This window comes from Anomalospiza imberbis, chromosome 2 (genome assembly GCF_031753505.1).
Source record: "Anomalospiza imberbis isolate Cuckoo-Finch-1a 21T00152 chromosome 2, ASM3175350v1, whole genome shotgun sequence".
Classification (NCBI taxonomy): domain Eukaryota; kingdom Metazoa; phylum Chordata; class Aves; order Passeriformes; family Viduidae; genus Anomalospiza; species Anomalospiza imberbis.
Genome location: NC_089682.1, coordinates 24076934 through 24093390, shown reverse-complemented (window position 1 = coordinate 24093390; position 16457 = coordinate 24076934). Strand labels below are relative to the sequence as shown.

The 16457-nt window shown below is 35.3% G+C and overlaps 1 protein-coding gene across 8 annotated transcripts in view; it reads right to left on the bottom strand.

The window, feature by feature from the left end:
* MYO16 (myosin XVI) overlaps window positions 1–16457 on the bottom strand; it is a 366678-nt gene that overhangs the window by 123655 nt on the left and 226566 nt on the right. For all 8 annotated transcript variants that reach the window (XM_068180129.1, XM_068180127.1, XM_068180124.1 and 5 more), the window contains 4 exons: window positions 4800–4911; window positions 2674–2791; window positions 1838–1909; window positions 1078–1219 (listed from right to left, as the gene is read on the bottom strand). In XM_068180129.1, the coding sequence (XP_068036230.1) occupies window positions 1078–1219; window positions 1838–1909; window positions 2674–2791; window positions 4800–4911 (444 nt within the window). The remainder of the gene's footprint in view (window positions 1–1077; window positions 1220–1837; window positions 1910–2673; window positions 2792–4799; window positions 4912–16457) is intronic.

Sequence of the window (16457 nt, the reverse complement as noted above, 5' to 3'; positions counted from 1 at the left end):
GAAAATTGCCCTAGCTTACTGTCACAAACAGACAAGTAAAATCATTCCATGTTACTTCAGCAGAAGTGAGACACTCTGGTGGTGTATATATAATGACAGACAGATTTTAGGTGTAGAAGGCTGTTTCTCAGGCATGGTACCTTTTTCTCCTAGATAGACACATAGAAGAGAAGAGATTTGTCATTAATTGGTCTATGAATAGGAATAAAAATAAGCTTGTGAAGTCCTCAGATTCTAAAAGAGGGTACCTTGTCCTATGCAGCCACAGAGATATGATATAAAGAAAACATACTTAGGAAAGTTCCGCATCTGCCATTAGTAGATTACCGTTTACCATTAATTCCAAGCCACTTGTATTTCATGTTCATAAGAAAGTTCAGCTAAGCATATGAGCTGTTGAACTTTGATTATGTCACATGCTTATGATCATCTAATTAGGTCTACTGTCTTAATTTGTTGCTTTGATTCCACTGAGATTTCAAGTTTTTTGCTCTTTTAATTTGTTTCTTGACTGCTCCACTGATACACATTAATTAGCATTCATTTTTCCAAGAAGCCATGCTGGATAGCAACTGCATCAAATTTAGAAGATGCCAACCTAGAGAACATTCTTAGAACATTTAAATAAGTTAGGTTTAAACATTCATTTGAAGGCTTTTGAATAAAATTCTGGTTTTAATATCTTGTTCTAAGGTGACTGTTTTGGAGAGAAAGAACAAATATGTTCTGCATTAAAAAAGCACCAAGCAGCATTTTGCATGTTGAAAAACTTAGCTCATTCTGTATCGTCAAGTCCTAAAAGGCTATTAATTGTAACCACCAGTCTAGATTACCACATGAAGTACCATGGCACCCTATATAAATAAACAAATAAAAACAAATATGTTACAGTAGAAACAGCTAGAAGGAATGGCCAGTGCTTTAAAGATTCAAGCATCACTGTCATGCTATTACAAAATTCTTTAAAACTTTATCAGTGTGCGTTAAATTCCACCATTTAAAGGATTCATGTTTCTTTTACAGTTCTGAATTTGAACAGATAATGGAACACCTAATAGTTTCCAATGGTACTCCTACCTGTCACTCTCATCTTGATTTTGAAGGTAGCAGTTGATTGTGTTGACTAAAAAGCTAAATAAACGACCATATAGAGATTTTGCCAAGAGATCCCGGTAAAAATCTGCAATCTCTATAGTGTGCCTCCGAACAATCGTGTCTCCTAAGAGAAAAAGCAAAAAATGGAGATGAAAGTGTGCTGTAAACTTCGCCTTAAGTAATTTTAGTTACAGTAAATTTAGCTACAGTTACTTCTCCTTTGCCAAACATTTACATGGTATTAGCTTTTTTTCTGAAGCCTCCAGTGGAAGATGAGAAGACTGTCAACACTCAAAAGATTTTAAGTTTGGAAATACATGCCTTTATACTTTGTTCAAAAGAAATGTGTATGAGTACTACAGAGAACTAATATTTTACTGAAAATATTACTTTCAGATTTTTTCCCTAAGACACTCCTGTTGATTATAGGTCTTACTAATATTCTATATTAATATCCAGTCTGTTATCTTTACACATTTTTGTAAAATTAATCAAGTTAGGAGCCCATCAGCAACACAGTGTGAAACTGCTTTGTTCCATATCACAAAGGCATTTCTAATTTAGAGGCCCAGTCTGATTTACTGCATGGCAGATAAGCCTACATATTCCTCAGAGGGAATATTTACAGGACCACAGAAGAAATAAGAAACAAAAAAATTGACAGCTTTTAAATTTTTTAAATCAGAAGGCTCAAAATGCCACCAGGTCTGATCTATGAGAATGTAAGCTTGGAGAAGATTACCTTTAAAATACTGAACATCAGTTGTTAAGGCTGAAGCAAGCTCATCTGGTGAAACCTGCAGCATCCCTGCCACTGAAAGGAAAAGAAAATGTGAAGACTGATTTATGCGATACTGCATATTTCATTTTTTACAACAGATTTTCTTCTGTAGATTTCTTTTTGAATAGTGAATGAATCCAAACATTAAAGACAAGGGTGCTGTCACATGAGTAATCAAAATTAACTAACACATAAATTTGGATTACTATAATCAGTGCTTTGTGAAGTATTAATGTATCTATACATTACATTACAGCTTTCTTTCCCCTTCAAAGACCTACTCAGGACTTTCCCCAGGGTTTGGTAGACTTTCTGTGGTTTTGGAGTTAAGGTATGCAACTCATTGACATGCTGTATCCATAAGCCATTTGGGGGAGATCTCTTAGTGACCAAGAGGGCAAACTTCAAAGCAGAGAAACAAGAGTCCCTTTTAAGACGTAGATTTTGAATGTAAAGAATTCAATTCAAGGCAAATTGTTCAGCTGTTGACAAGCAGTGAAAAGCATTTCAAAACAAGCCTGCACAAAGTGCACTGTACAATTTCTTTTGGCAAACGATAACATTAAATATGACATTTAATTAGCTAATTTGCAAGACTGGCACTTTATTTCATCCCATAAAAATCTGTAATTTATAAAACATTCAAGTGAATTGGATACTGTCTTATCACAGTTATGAATTTTCAGAAGTCAATTTTTTTGTCTCCCTGGAATTGTGTTTCCATCTGTCGGTGGAACAGTGCAACTTCCCTGCTGTGGGAGCAAGCAGGCGATGCTCCAAGGTCATGTCCTACTGACCTTGCTCCAGCAGCTGCAGGTCTGACACGAACGCTGTTTCAGCATCTGTCAGGGATGTAAAGCGAATGTCTCCAAGATGCAGAATTGCTGAGAGAATCACAAACAGGTTCTCCACCTCCTGCAGACATTTTTTTTTCAGAATTAAAGATAAAGAAAAGGTCTGTTGGACACACCAGTGAAAGGCAATGCTTTATAAAAATATAAATTCTGTTAGTTTGTATCATCAGCATTTGATAAGTTGAAAAGCATTCACATGTGAATTATTAACAGGAAATTTTAAATCAAACTGGAACCTAGCTAGGACATGAACCAACAAAATTACTTTTTATTTCCTTGTTTTGATGTCACATTAACCACTGGGTTAAGAAAGTTTTTACCAACATGATAAAAATACTGATATATCTTTAATGGATGCACTGTTTCTGCAAGAAATAAAACTTATCTTGTCCATAGAGAATTTCCATTGAGACAATTTCTGTATCTGGAACAGCCAGGGGATTTTTTGCCTCAAAAAAAATACTAACCTCTTCCTATACCTCAGAAGTAAGGGGTAGAAATTTTAGGAATGTGTTTTATCTCCATATTGCGCTCTAACATTCAACACAGGAGATCAGCTTGCAGTACTTGAGAGTTTCACAAATTTCTTGATCCCTAAACATTATTCTAATGCTGCCTGAAAACAGAGCAGCTTTCAAGATGTTGACACTTTTCTGAGAGGTAACTTATTTTCAAGAATTCTGAATGAAGTACTCAACTCAAAACAATACTATATATGAAGCATTCTCAGACAGTTACTGCAAGCTTATAAATCATGATCTATTTAGCATTCAATTATTTACTTATGGGCTGAACCCTTTCCTCAACAGAACAGAAACATTAATGAAAGAGCAAGAGAGATCCACCAAACTGTGAACACTGGGCTTAATCCAGAAGTGTCTGAACTTTTGCTATTGAAATCTACTATACAGAGCTTGAGCCACTAAGAGTAAGGAATAATATTGTCAAATATAGTCATATGTATTCAATTTTGTACATGGCCTCATGAACATTCATTAAAATAAACTCTACTCTTCATTACATTGAAAGGTCATAATTTTTATTGCTTTAACTAGGGAATGCCAAACAGCTCCATGGCGTAACACTACCACCACAGAAGTCTATCTCCCACCTAAATAACAGCTTCAGCAGATTAACAAAGTTTTGCTGATAGCCCTTGATCCTTTTTTTATCACAACTGCTGCCCATCTGTCCTTTTTGATGATGTTTTAACTTATATTTACATTAACCTTTTGTCCCCTTCTTTCTAATTGTATTGTACAGGAGTAAGTTCTTACCTTCTAAAACTACTGTTGCTTATGTATTTCTCTTGCAGAAGTGTTCCAGCTACAGAGTGCTAGGTAGCATACACATATTTAAGAAATATGGGGAGTTTGTTAAGCACTGTAGTATCCTGAAGGGATGCGCAGTTTACATGAATTCTTATATTCATCCTTCTATTTCTTCTTATATTCATCCTTCTATTTCTTCTGATTTCTGTCACGCCTCTGTCCCCTAGAAGCTCTTCTTGATTAATTTTCCAAATGATCTTCTTCATTAGTTTCATAGAATTAAAGACAAATAGCAGGCCTATCTTCTTGTTGCTTTTGGGAAATTAAGTCAGCTCTTTCAAGTTACCTGGCTCTAATTTTCTTTCCTAAGTAGGTATTTACTTCTTTTCAGGTGCTGCTAGCATATATGTATGTCATAAAATTAAAAAGGATGGGGAGATAATCAGGAAGAGGAAAAAAATTCCGTGGCTTTTATGAGGTGTCATATGGGATTTGATTGCTTCTTTTTATCGATGTAATTTAATAGTTCAGAGTATTATACCTTGAAGCTGTTTTGTGAATCTTTAAGAATGAAAAAGATTTACATTGTTGGCTCTGTGCCTAATTAAAAGTGATTACAGTAATTTCCCCGGAGTGAACTAGTGCTGTATTTGTTTCAATGTCTTAACTAACAGGGGAAAAAAAGACAGCAAGGTGCTTCTTTTACCCACAGAAGGTTATCTGTGAGAGTTACTTATGGCCTGATTTCAACTAATATGATTATTTTAGCCACAAATAACACAAGATCATGTAACTTACCAGGCTATTGAATCCCAGAGCACCTAGAGCTTGTTTTAGTATGGTTAGTTTCTCCCTGTTTTGAGGGTTGGCTGCTAACATCGCCTCTTCTGATACAGTCTGGCTTAGATACCTGCACAGAGGAAAAACAGCATATCTGGATTTACAAGGCTGGTGCATGATCAACTTTTGAAGTTAAAGTTCAGCTTTACATTTCTAACCAGAGGTTTATTGCAGATTTTTCTCAGCCTTTGGAGGGAGCAGTACCAGTGACAGAACGTTCTGTATTTCTTTCTTAAACTTTTGCTTAAGACTCCGCTCAACCCCAACTTTAGCCCTACATGGCAGCTGAAATTTCAAACTGGGTTCATATTATCGCCAGTTTTGCCACTTTTGCACTACCAGAGATTCCCCTTCAGAAGGCAGATTTGAGGAGAACTTCTGATAGCTCTGACTCCCCTAAATTCCCCTCTTGCTGACCAGGGGATAGATAAGCCCTTAACTACCACAATGATCATTCCTTCTCCCAGCAGCTGAATGGGTGATAGGCATACTCAACATCTCTCAAAATGAAGCAGTAACAAAGTACACAGAATTGTAAATGTACAGCCCTTAAGCTGTACTGCCTTGCACACTGCAAAGCAAAAGGCAATTTTATCTGCCTTCCTAAAAACAATTAGCAGAGATTAACAGAGATAATAGATTAGCAAAGAGAGGGACTCGTGCAGCAGCTAACTCAGGAAAGAAGAAAATATAATCAACATAAAGAGTAATAATACAAAATAGATTAATCACAAACTGTAGCAAACAGATTATTGAAAAGTGCAGCAATCAAGTATTTACAACAATTTCTTTTGACCCTCTTGAAGTAAATCCATATTTTCAAAAGTATTCAGGTGTCTTCATAGCGCTGAAATCACTAAGAATGAGTTGTCTGAATATCTTAAAGGATCTGACTTCTAATTACATAATGCTGAGAATGTGAGATCTTTTCTTTTATTGTTTTCATTAAATTAACATAATCATTAAAATACACATTCATCACACAATCTGCATCTTCACAAATGTCACTTAAATAAACATAAGAACTCTCCACACCTTTCCAAATAACATCATCACTACACCAACATAGGTAGACAATTTACACACATTTCAGCTCTCACCCTTCACCACAATTACAGCAAAAATTCCTCGCAAGTATTCTGCTCTCTACTGATGTTCACAATCTGTCACTTAAATATGGGAAACAATACTGGTTTAATTTTTTACAATTCTTGTTTACAATCATGATCTCATGCCACTAAAGTGGAGACATAGTTTCAAAATAAACTATTGCCACAGAAGGTTTGGAAACACTCTAGTAGGGGTGGTAGTTCTTATAAGGATGCCCTTTTACATGAATGTATGTAGGAAGAAGTATTTAGTATTTGCACTTTTCTAACAGATGGGGTTTAAATAGTACCCACAATGAAACATAAAGCGCACTTTTAGTGAATCCATGTCAAATTTACCAGTGTGGATTCCCCTTGCAGTAATAATGGCATAATTTACCCCAGTAAGTGGGCAGAAGAAGAATGATAGAGTTAAAAATGTATGCCTGGGAGCATAAGTACCTTTTGCACCCACAGAAGGACTAACTCAGCAGTTATCTCAAGTATGAACAAGCCTCTCACATCAGTGGATAAAGTTGGTGGTTCACAAACCATTGAGAACATGTTTCTGTGAGCATCACTGCCAAGGCTCAGCACTGGTTCCTCAAAGTTACTGAAACATTCATTTTGTCAGACTGAGATAGGTATAAATGATAGCATAGCTGTCAAATCAGCTAGAGCAGATGATGCAAAGTATAGGCAGGTTTATGTTGTTTTGTGGTTTTTTTTTTTTTCTTCTTTTTATTTCCTGGGGATTTTTACATTGCCTGTATATTCAAAAGCAGCCTAGAATACATTTAATACTGAATCTGGCATAGAACCTTCTGGTGCAAAGGTTAATCCATCAGAAAACTTTCCACTCTTCTGAACTGCTGCATGAGCTTATGGCAGTAACATGTTATGCATCATAAATTGGTGGCACTTTTGCTCCATAATTCAGAGATTTACAGCAGCAGCCACTCTGCTGTCAAAATATTCTATTGTTGAATGTTGTAGGAGTTGGAAGCATATGGCCATATCTGCAAAAAAAGCTTCCTCCTCAACGGTTTTCTCCCTAAATAACTCTTTGTCTCTCTCTATACTGAGCAGGGAGTAGTCTTTCCTGTTCTGTGAAGAGAACACGCCACACTTCTACTTTTTAAGCCACCCCATTTAACCAGCACTTTTTTAGCACAGCTGAAGTGCTGGTGGGTACTGCTGTTGCAGAAAGCTGTGTGAGTACTACCAACCCCTCTGAGAGCAGGCTGCAGCACAGCAAAGTGGTGCAGAGCCCTCACTCCCTGAGAGGAAAGGGCGGAGCTGAAACCACACGTGCCAGTTCTTGCCTTCAGTACAGCCCTTGCTGATTCAGCAGGGAGCAAACTGGGTACCTGCCAAACCAGGTGCCTGTGGCTCTACAAACCATCCATAAACTGCAGCAGCTGCTGGGACTTGCCTGTTGGAAGAGAATCTGACTTTCCCAGCTATACACGTCCTGAAGACTTAATCAGCAGATGTGCTGGTGCTCTTGGAAAGGGATGCAGTTGGACATTTTCTAAGGTGCACTTCAATTTACTTTCCCCAGTCTAAAAGCAATTAAATTATTTTATAACATTTCATGAGGCCCTCTCATTTTCCAAACTATTTAAGAACTAATGAAATATGAAACATAGCTTTGAAGATTTGTACCTTTGACTGTTATACATTTATAATACAGAGTATACTCATATTAAGGACGGATCAATTGTATGGACTACTTGGAACTGCTGATGGGTATCATATAACACTCACAAAATGCAGGAAATATACAATGTAACATAATATATTCTAGCCATACAAGGAAATATATTTTCCTATTTATTAAGTTCATTCTGTCTCAGAAACTTAGTAACATTTAGATAGAATTTTATTTTTCCTTTAAAACAGTTCCCTGGCAGCTCATTCTTTCCACCTTAAAGATGTTGAGGAGTAAAAGAGTTTGAGACACCATTTTTGTCAATATTACTACTGTCACTTATTTATGCTTAAGAACTAGAGGCCAGAAAAATCTTAAATTATCGACCCATATAATTCCATAATTACATTACTGTTTGCCTTATCATTCTCATTAAAATGGTTACACATCATCACAATTATTCAACTTACATATTTGGTACACAGATCTCAAATATGAAGAAGAAATATGTATGTTAGCTGACCTGAACAATACTAAACTTTTGTGACATAAGCATATTTCAAAATTTCTTACATAACCCCACCAGTTAAAAACTTTGTTCAAGTAATTAATCCTCTGCTTGGATGATTGAGCAAATAATGAGACTAAAGCTACAACTAGTTAAGACAAGCAAAGACTAAAAAGAAAAGTTTTGACTATCAGTTCGCCGCTGACAGCCACTCAGCAAATAATACCTGATTTACATTAATTTATTTTCTTTTGAACTGTAACCCAAGAGCATTTAGTAACAAAGTTGCTAATGCCTCATTCAACATAAACAATTTATGTAATTTCTGTTTATGTTTAGAACTGCTACATTTATTTAAAATCTGTGAAAAGACAAAAAAAATCTGATAATAAACCTTTATATTTCACTAACAAAATAAACATTACCAAAACACTGTCCTAACCACTATGCATTTGTAGAATCTGACATCTGAAATGTTCACGTATTCTGTAAGAGCAGCCATTTTATGCCACACACAATATTAGGTATTGCTCTGTAGGATACAGAAATATCTACTTCACTGCATTGGTTCCAGTCATATCTGGCAGGGAAACTGTCTGAAAGAAATTCGTAGGTTGCGACCAATTCACCAGAAATTCCCTTTTGTCTGGACTGTTAGAATTGGGTTTCAATTGAAGATGAACCATGAGTTTGTCAGATGGACACTGCTTTTCTGAGGAATTTCCTGAAGTAAATACATCTTTTCATGAATAATTAAAAGAACTCTTGGTAGGATTATATCATTAGGTGGTTCAAGTCACTGTAAAATTTTAGGATAAATCCCTACAATTTAAAAAGAGAATTGGCGTTGTTTGTAAGCTAGCATCTAGTTGCTTCTCACTTGAGTCCTTTCCTGATGGAGGATGAGTGCTGACACACCTCCATTTTGTTGTACAGCTTTCTAGGCTATACCAGGTTTGACATAAGGGAAACAGTATAAAATCAGTACAAAAAAGTCTTGAAACTTTATAGATGATGGTGAAGTAAATGCTGCTTGTGGTAATAAGGATTTCAACAACCACAGTCAAGATCTTCAGTAAAAAAACCCTCAGGTTACAGGCAAAAATCTTCATTTTCTAATTGTTTATACTCAGAACGATCTGTGCTCAGATTAGCAACAGAGGACATATCTTTAATACCAAAAGACACCCAGAAAAACAACCCAACCAAAATCAAACTACCAAAACTGCAAGGAGTTGAATAAGAGTATCCTGCTTTATTGTTCACAAAAAGTGACAGAGATCAGATGAAAGCATAATTTGTCCAGGAATTAGGCCTAACGGAAATGACTTATTAAAAAGATACAATTCAATAGCAAACAATTATAGAATATGACAATAGGATAACTGAATGTATAAATTCAAGGCAGGTAAGGCTGATTAGGCAGTGGATCATCAGAACAGCATCTAGTATAAACTAAATGAGAGTCAAGTATGCCTTGATAATGCAAAAAATTAATCATTATATATAACACCCTTATTTGCATAGGCCAACATAGGAGTCATAAAATACTTAGCATGGTTAAAGCTTGAACTGCACTACTCTGTTTTATTTGGGGCATCCCATTTCAGGAAAGTCAGGATCAGTAAAACCCAGAGGAAAGCAACAGCAAAAATGTATCAGAAAATAGACTTAAGGGCAAAGAGTGCATTCTTCTTGAGAGTGAGAAAGAGATTACAAAGAAAACAATTTACACAGCCTGGAGGAATATACCTGGAGGTTTTCAAGATTCAACAAAGCTCTGAACAACCGGATCTGATCTGCCAGCTGGTCCTGCTTGGAGCAGGCAGTACAGTAAAGACCCCCTGAAGTCCCTGCCAAAATGAATAATTCTGTGATTCTATGAAACACATTAAATTTATTTCTCAGATAAATTGGCATTTTTTGTTTTGTTTTGTTTTTTATCACATGTAGTATCGGTAATTTTGGCCCCAGAAAGGTGGCACAAGAAGCAAATATAGGTCTTTAATTGTTGCAGACATTACATTGACCTTTAAATAGTCCCTAAAACGCAAAAATTGACTACAGATAAGATATCTAATGAGGAGTAAAATTTGATCAGAAATTTACATTGTTCAATATCTGAAGGGATGACAGGGTTCTAAAATCAGACCAGTCTTAAACACCGAACTCCTACCAAAGGATGAGTCAAAAAGGAAAATAATATTTCTGCTCTTCGTCTCAGTTAAGAAACCTTTTCCATTAGTCTACCTAGTAGTTAAAAAGCACTGCACTATTATTTTATGAGGAGGAAAATTTCTTCTGATCTTGAAAACAAATATTTTGACAACAAGTTCTAAATAATCTTACTTTTTTAAAAGTTTAGAAAACTCAAATTTTATAGAAATTAACTGCAAATTAAAAAAAAAAAAGATATTCCAAATTTATCATCAGAAAATTTCCAGACACTTTTAGCTAGAAACCAAATAAAACCTCTTTTAAGATTTTTTTTTTAAATTCCTTCAAAATACCTGGATTTTTTAAGGGGGCACAGGACCAAACTCTTGGAATTGATGAAAATATCCAACGTTAGCTGGATCAAAATAATTGTCAGGACACATGCTATGACTACCACATCTCCAAGTAACTACATCTTAGCTTGATTTTTTATCTAGATGGTAAATGGTTTGTACCTTCCACATGAAATTATTTATTAAAGGCTACCAGGATGGCTGAATAAAATTCCTTTCTTCCACATAATCACTCAGGGAGGATAAGATCTTTATTCTACTGGACTTCTGGGTAAAGGTGTACAGTAAATAAAATCAACTTAGGCTTTAGTTCTTATGTCTTTTCACTTATGAAGTTAAAAAAAATATAGTGCTGGAAGTCACAACAAAAACTTTGCTTATTCCAAATACCATCTTGAGGTAGAAAAATCACAGTTTTCAAGATCTGGGAATGACAGAATCATGGTCCTGATAAGAACTGGGAACATGACTGCGAACTCAGATGAAACTGCCCTGGCATTAGCTCACAAATCAGTTATATTTTCTTTCTTTTGTGCTGCCGAGGCAATACATTTTCAAAGGACCTCTCTGTTTGCACAGTAGATCCTGTCTTGATACAAAGGCTTGGACCATTGTATACCAGATCTCTGGAGGGCTTTTTAAAACCAAGAGCAAAGGAAAATATTATTTTTCTCTATTTATATTCCTTTAGTTGGTAAAAGAAAAAAATTAAAAAAAAAAAAAGCAAGAGAAGAGCTGTATGTCATAATCTGTTCTTTTTTGAGACACTTGGCCAACTGGCTCCTGTGAAGAATTAAAACTTCTATGGTGTGTTTTCTTCTGCTGATCCACTTGCCCACTTGTAATTTTTCTGCTCTTAGTAGGATAGCTCTATAACTAACCTGGAGAGAAATAGAACAGTATCAACTCCTACTCTAGCACAATTGAACACAAAATACAGTATATTTTGTTTGCTAAAAGGAGTAAAAAATGGGTAAAGAATTTACATTATTCTTTGCTCCAAGAAGGAGCAAAGAATAAATGGTCAAGAGAAACTGATCACTAAATACAGGACTCTCTATCTCTCTATCAATAATTGATTAGGCAGTGCAAGCCTCTGCAGATCATGTTGTGAATCAGAAATTCTGGATTTTGTCTATAAAGCTCTTATTTCTTTTACAAAAATAACACACAAATAAAAGCCATAATATTCTTTCACAAATTCAAAATATTAAAAATGTTTTCAAAATATATAAAATATTAAAAAAAAAAAGAAAAATCCTAAAACTGAGATCGTGATACTTAGTATTTATTTGTACAAGCCAGAAGGTTTTTTTTCCAACTTTTAAGACAAAAACCCCCCCTTTTTTTTTCCTGTTGTTTGTTTTGGTTTGGTATTTTTGTTTGTTTGTTTGGGGTGTTTTGGTTTTTTATGTTTTTTATTATATCATGCTGTAAGCCTATGGAAACCTCTCATGCAATAGTTCTCCAAAACCATTATGTACTGTTTGGTTAAAGAAATTTAGAAGATAAGATTTAAACCAGGCACATTCAAAACATCATCTTCATCCTGGATATGATTTCCTGCATATATCTCCCCTCACACAGAGGTCTCCAAATTCTTTCTAATCATGATGATAAGCAGGATATAGAACTGACTTGTCACTTGCTATGCATGAGCCTCTCTATAAGTCAGCTTTAAAGGCAACTGCTAGGAAATACTGTGCCCATAGCTCAGAGAAGAGCACATCAGACAGATGGAATGGATTCAAGAATACCTACTGGAAACATTCATTTTATTCCAATGCTGTAAAGCCTTTTCTTACAGCTTGACCTTAATTAAAATGTGTCATTAAAAAGAATGGACAAGTGTGCTCTCAGTGCCAACTGCTATAAAATGCTTGTTCCAAAAACAGACACAGACCATGCCCACCATGACATCATATATAGTGATTTTCTGCCACTGGAGAAACAAGAAGTTGGTTTCTTTTCTTGTCAGGTTTACAAGCACTGTGAAGTAGAATAATGAATTATTTCACCACTGTAAATTGTCCCAATTCAGCAAAACACTTCTGTGTAACTAACTTCAAACCCATGCTTTGTCCCACTGATTTCCATTGAATCTCAGTATCAAAATAAATATCAATAACTGGAAGTTATAGGTGAACACCCTCTGTTGAGCTCTGGTTCACTGAGAAAGGAGGAAAGGCAGACTGAGGGGTGTGAGTCTGGATGAAATAAGTGGCACTGGCGACCTAGACTTTAAGCTGCCCCAAGCATTGCTTACATAATTTTTAGGCCTTAATTATGTTATCTTACACTTATTTCTACTCTATGCAATGAAGATTCCAAAGATACACAAACATTCCTGAACTGTATGACCTAGGCATAGTGCAGAAAACACAATATTTAGCTATTTAGCTTACATGAACGTGCCCCAACACAACCATGGCACTTTTTGCTCAACACCATCTGGGGAGTCTCTGATACACTTCACAATCAGCCACACAGACTTATCTTTCAGCTCTACTTGTCATTATATAAAGTCTAAACCGAACATTATTACAAAATCTTCATTAGTTGATGCTTTGTTGCTTGAAAATTCTCGAGAGAGCTAATGTCACAGGAGGATGGAGCGGTATTTCATAATCAGGTTCCAGCTCTAACACAATCGATATGCATGTTGTGGGTGTCATTTAATGTGACATTGTATTAAGAAGCATGGATTAACAAGCTAAATCCCTTCCTTCCCCTTATTAGTGCTGCCCAATGAACCATGTACTTGCACAATCATGTGAAAGGCGTATGGCTTTTTCCTTTGCAGTCCCCATTCCTCCTTCCCATCCAGTTCAGGGTAGTAGTCCTGATTAAGCACAATGGTCATCAGTAAAAATTCAACATTACCAGATCCGTTAATTTTACTTTAGTTTCACATAGAAATCATAACATCTCAGATATGGGTTAGTTACATACAAAATATAAGCATTTAAAAACCACTTTTCTTACAACTAGGTCAGTTTACTTCCCTCATATTAAATATTTGTGAAGTATTTCGCTGAAATACATTAAATTTTTGTAAGAGTTTAGCTATTCCTGTGACTACTTACTAAATCCCAAGATGCAATTTAGGTATAATTAAATTTTAGGATTGTTTGGACTGATGGAAAATTAATGACTTCATAGTTCTACATATGTTTTAGAAAATGCCTTCAAAACTGCTGGGATGAAGGGTATTGAGTATATAAAAACAAGCCATTACCTTTCAAAAATAAATTCCACTAATCTCTACCATACCTACAAACTCACAGAGTAAGAAATTTCAACAAAGCTTTTTATTTCTTTAAATATCTCAATGTGAATACGGGAGGACAATGTATTCTGCTTAGTGAGGAAAAGCTGCTTTGCACTTAGCACTGTTTGATATGTAAACAGGAATGAGATAAAGACAAAGCAAAACAGTTGACATCAATGAAGTAAATGACATTTCCAGAACATGATAATGAATAGCTTCTGGCTTTTTTCCTCAGGGAAAAAGGGCATGTATTATTGCTTTTTTTCCCCCTTTGTCCCCAGTTTTTAAACATATTAGAATCTGAACAAATTTTATACCCTTTGAACCTTGTTACCCTGTAGCACTGAGCTGGAGTTACTGCTTATCATTTAAATGCACATATTTCTCATAACTCACGCAATAAAGTACCAAAAACAGCACTTAAAAAAATCTGAATAGCTTTGTTTATGTCAAGAGGTAAGGTATCAGCATAATATTAATTAACTACACACTGTAGACAGATTTGATGACAGCCAGAACACAGCTTTTATTTTTAGTTTTCTAAACTAACAAAATTACAAGTTATGTATGTGTTTTGTAAGCTGGATTTAGCGCAGAAAGCTCATGTGTTATCCAATAAGTAGTTTTGCCTTGATATTTTATAAAATTAAATTTCAAATAATTCTGTAAGAAGGACTATGTGTACTATGAAGTAAATGAGTTTTACAGACAGCGGATATACTGAAAAGGAAAGCAAAGAAATACATATCAGTCTTCAGCCTCAAAATGCTAAATGTTGGTAGGCTTCAATCAGCTATGTTTGGTTTTTTTTCCTAATTATATCAATAATCTTGTGGAATAGGTTGAAATCAGAGACTCAAGCATCCTGTTCCTAAAATCACACAAAACCATAAATTTAGAATTATTCCATTAAAGAAAAAAATAAATGTGCAATAGAAGTGACTCAAAATAGAAATTTTCACACGTCTGATGGTAACACAAGAATTAATACAGACAGTATACCTTGAACTGTTTGTCTGACTCATGATTGAGATATTTTACAGGACAGAATCACAAGATCTGTGAACTACCACTCTAAAAGTATAATTTTGAAGCTTAATATACATGAAATAAGGAGCATAATGTTGATGGTCGTGAAAAAGTAGCAAATAATAAGCATTGCTGAAGATGTAAAAACAGTAAGCCAGTCTGCATGCAAGTGCAAACTGGTCCAATCTACTTCCTGAAATGCTTCAAAAATTGTTTGAACTTTGCTCCTACAACTAAAAGCAATTTTGTATTTCTGTGTTCAGACTTTGGCATTGGTTATCAAGCAGATGTCATGAAGTTTATGTGCCTCAAAGGCATTTCTCCACCAGCACTTGCTAGTTTCAAATGCTGATTCATTAAATAAAGCTTACTGTGTTAAGAGCCACAGTATCTGATCCAAACTATAAAAAGTGCTTAGGAAACCTGCTTATAACTTCCATCAATATCCAGTTAAAATACTGATAATATGCTTCAAAATTATTTCATATTACCACTGATTGCAGTGCAGAAATCAATTTCAGATAAGCTGATTTACGAGAAACACTTTTCTTCCTGTATATGCAGGTATGACCATGTGTATTCAGATGTGTATATTAAACAAATCATTGTGAACAGTAAAATCCATTTAAAGCAATTTTACTTGGTTAAAAATAGAAGGTAAGGCTCCCCCAAGACACTAGGCAACATTTGAAATACTGGGAAATATATATATATATATATATATAATTTACTCATGAATTAAATTTCTTCTTAGAAGTATTAATAAAATTAATTGATTAATCAAAAATGATAATTCACCTTTCATGGGCTAAGCAAGTATCATACACTACACATATATGATTTGGTGCAGTACCAAACTTTATTGAAACTTTTTTCTACAAAGCAAGAATATTCTCCTTGCAACTATAAATGGAGCAAATTCATGTGTATTTATATATGTTATCTATTTAGAAATCACCAATCCACAATCAACAACTGCTACTCCTTTAATGTAAGAGTGTTCTGCTTTTCACACAGCCACCAGGCTACGTGATGTTGGACACAGGGTTCAGTAATGGAGAACTGCCATCTGCTTTCCTATGCTCACAGCTTTGCCCCCCTGCCTCAGGACCCATTTTTGTCCCAAATGCATTCCAGGACAGTCCAAAATGTGAACAAGATGGGTGTATGTACCTGTTTTTCTCATATCTTTTCAGGCCTCCCAATAAAATCATGCTAGATGAAAGGTCACAAATGAAATACTTCTAACATTAAATCCCCTGCAGTGTCCTCCTTTGCCTCTCATGAGGCACCAAGGACACAGAAGCTCAGCAAACCTGAAGTAAACCTCAGAGATTGCACACCAAGGTCTCAATTGAAGGGTTACATCTAAGCAAGTTACTTAGGTGCTGAAGGTACATTGACCTTATACTGTATAAAATACTGTATAAACTGGCCTTCCAAAAGCACATTTGAAGATTTAGAGTACTTTCATTGTTTGTGTGTCAAAATAGGACAAAGAGACTTCCTACTGGGTCTTAGTGCTAAAATCCACACGGCATTTACACATAGGGATT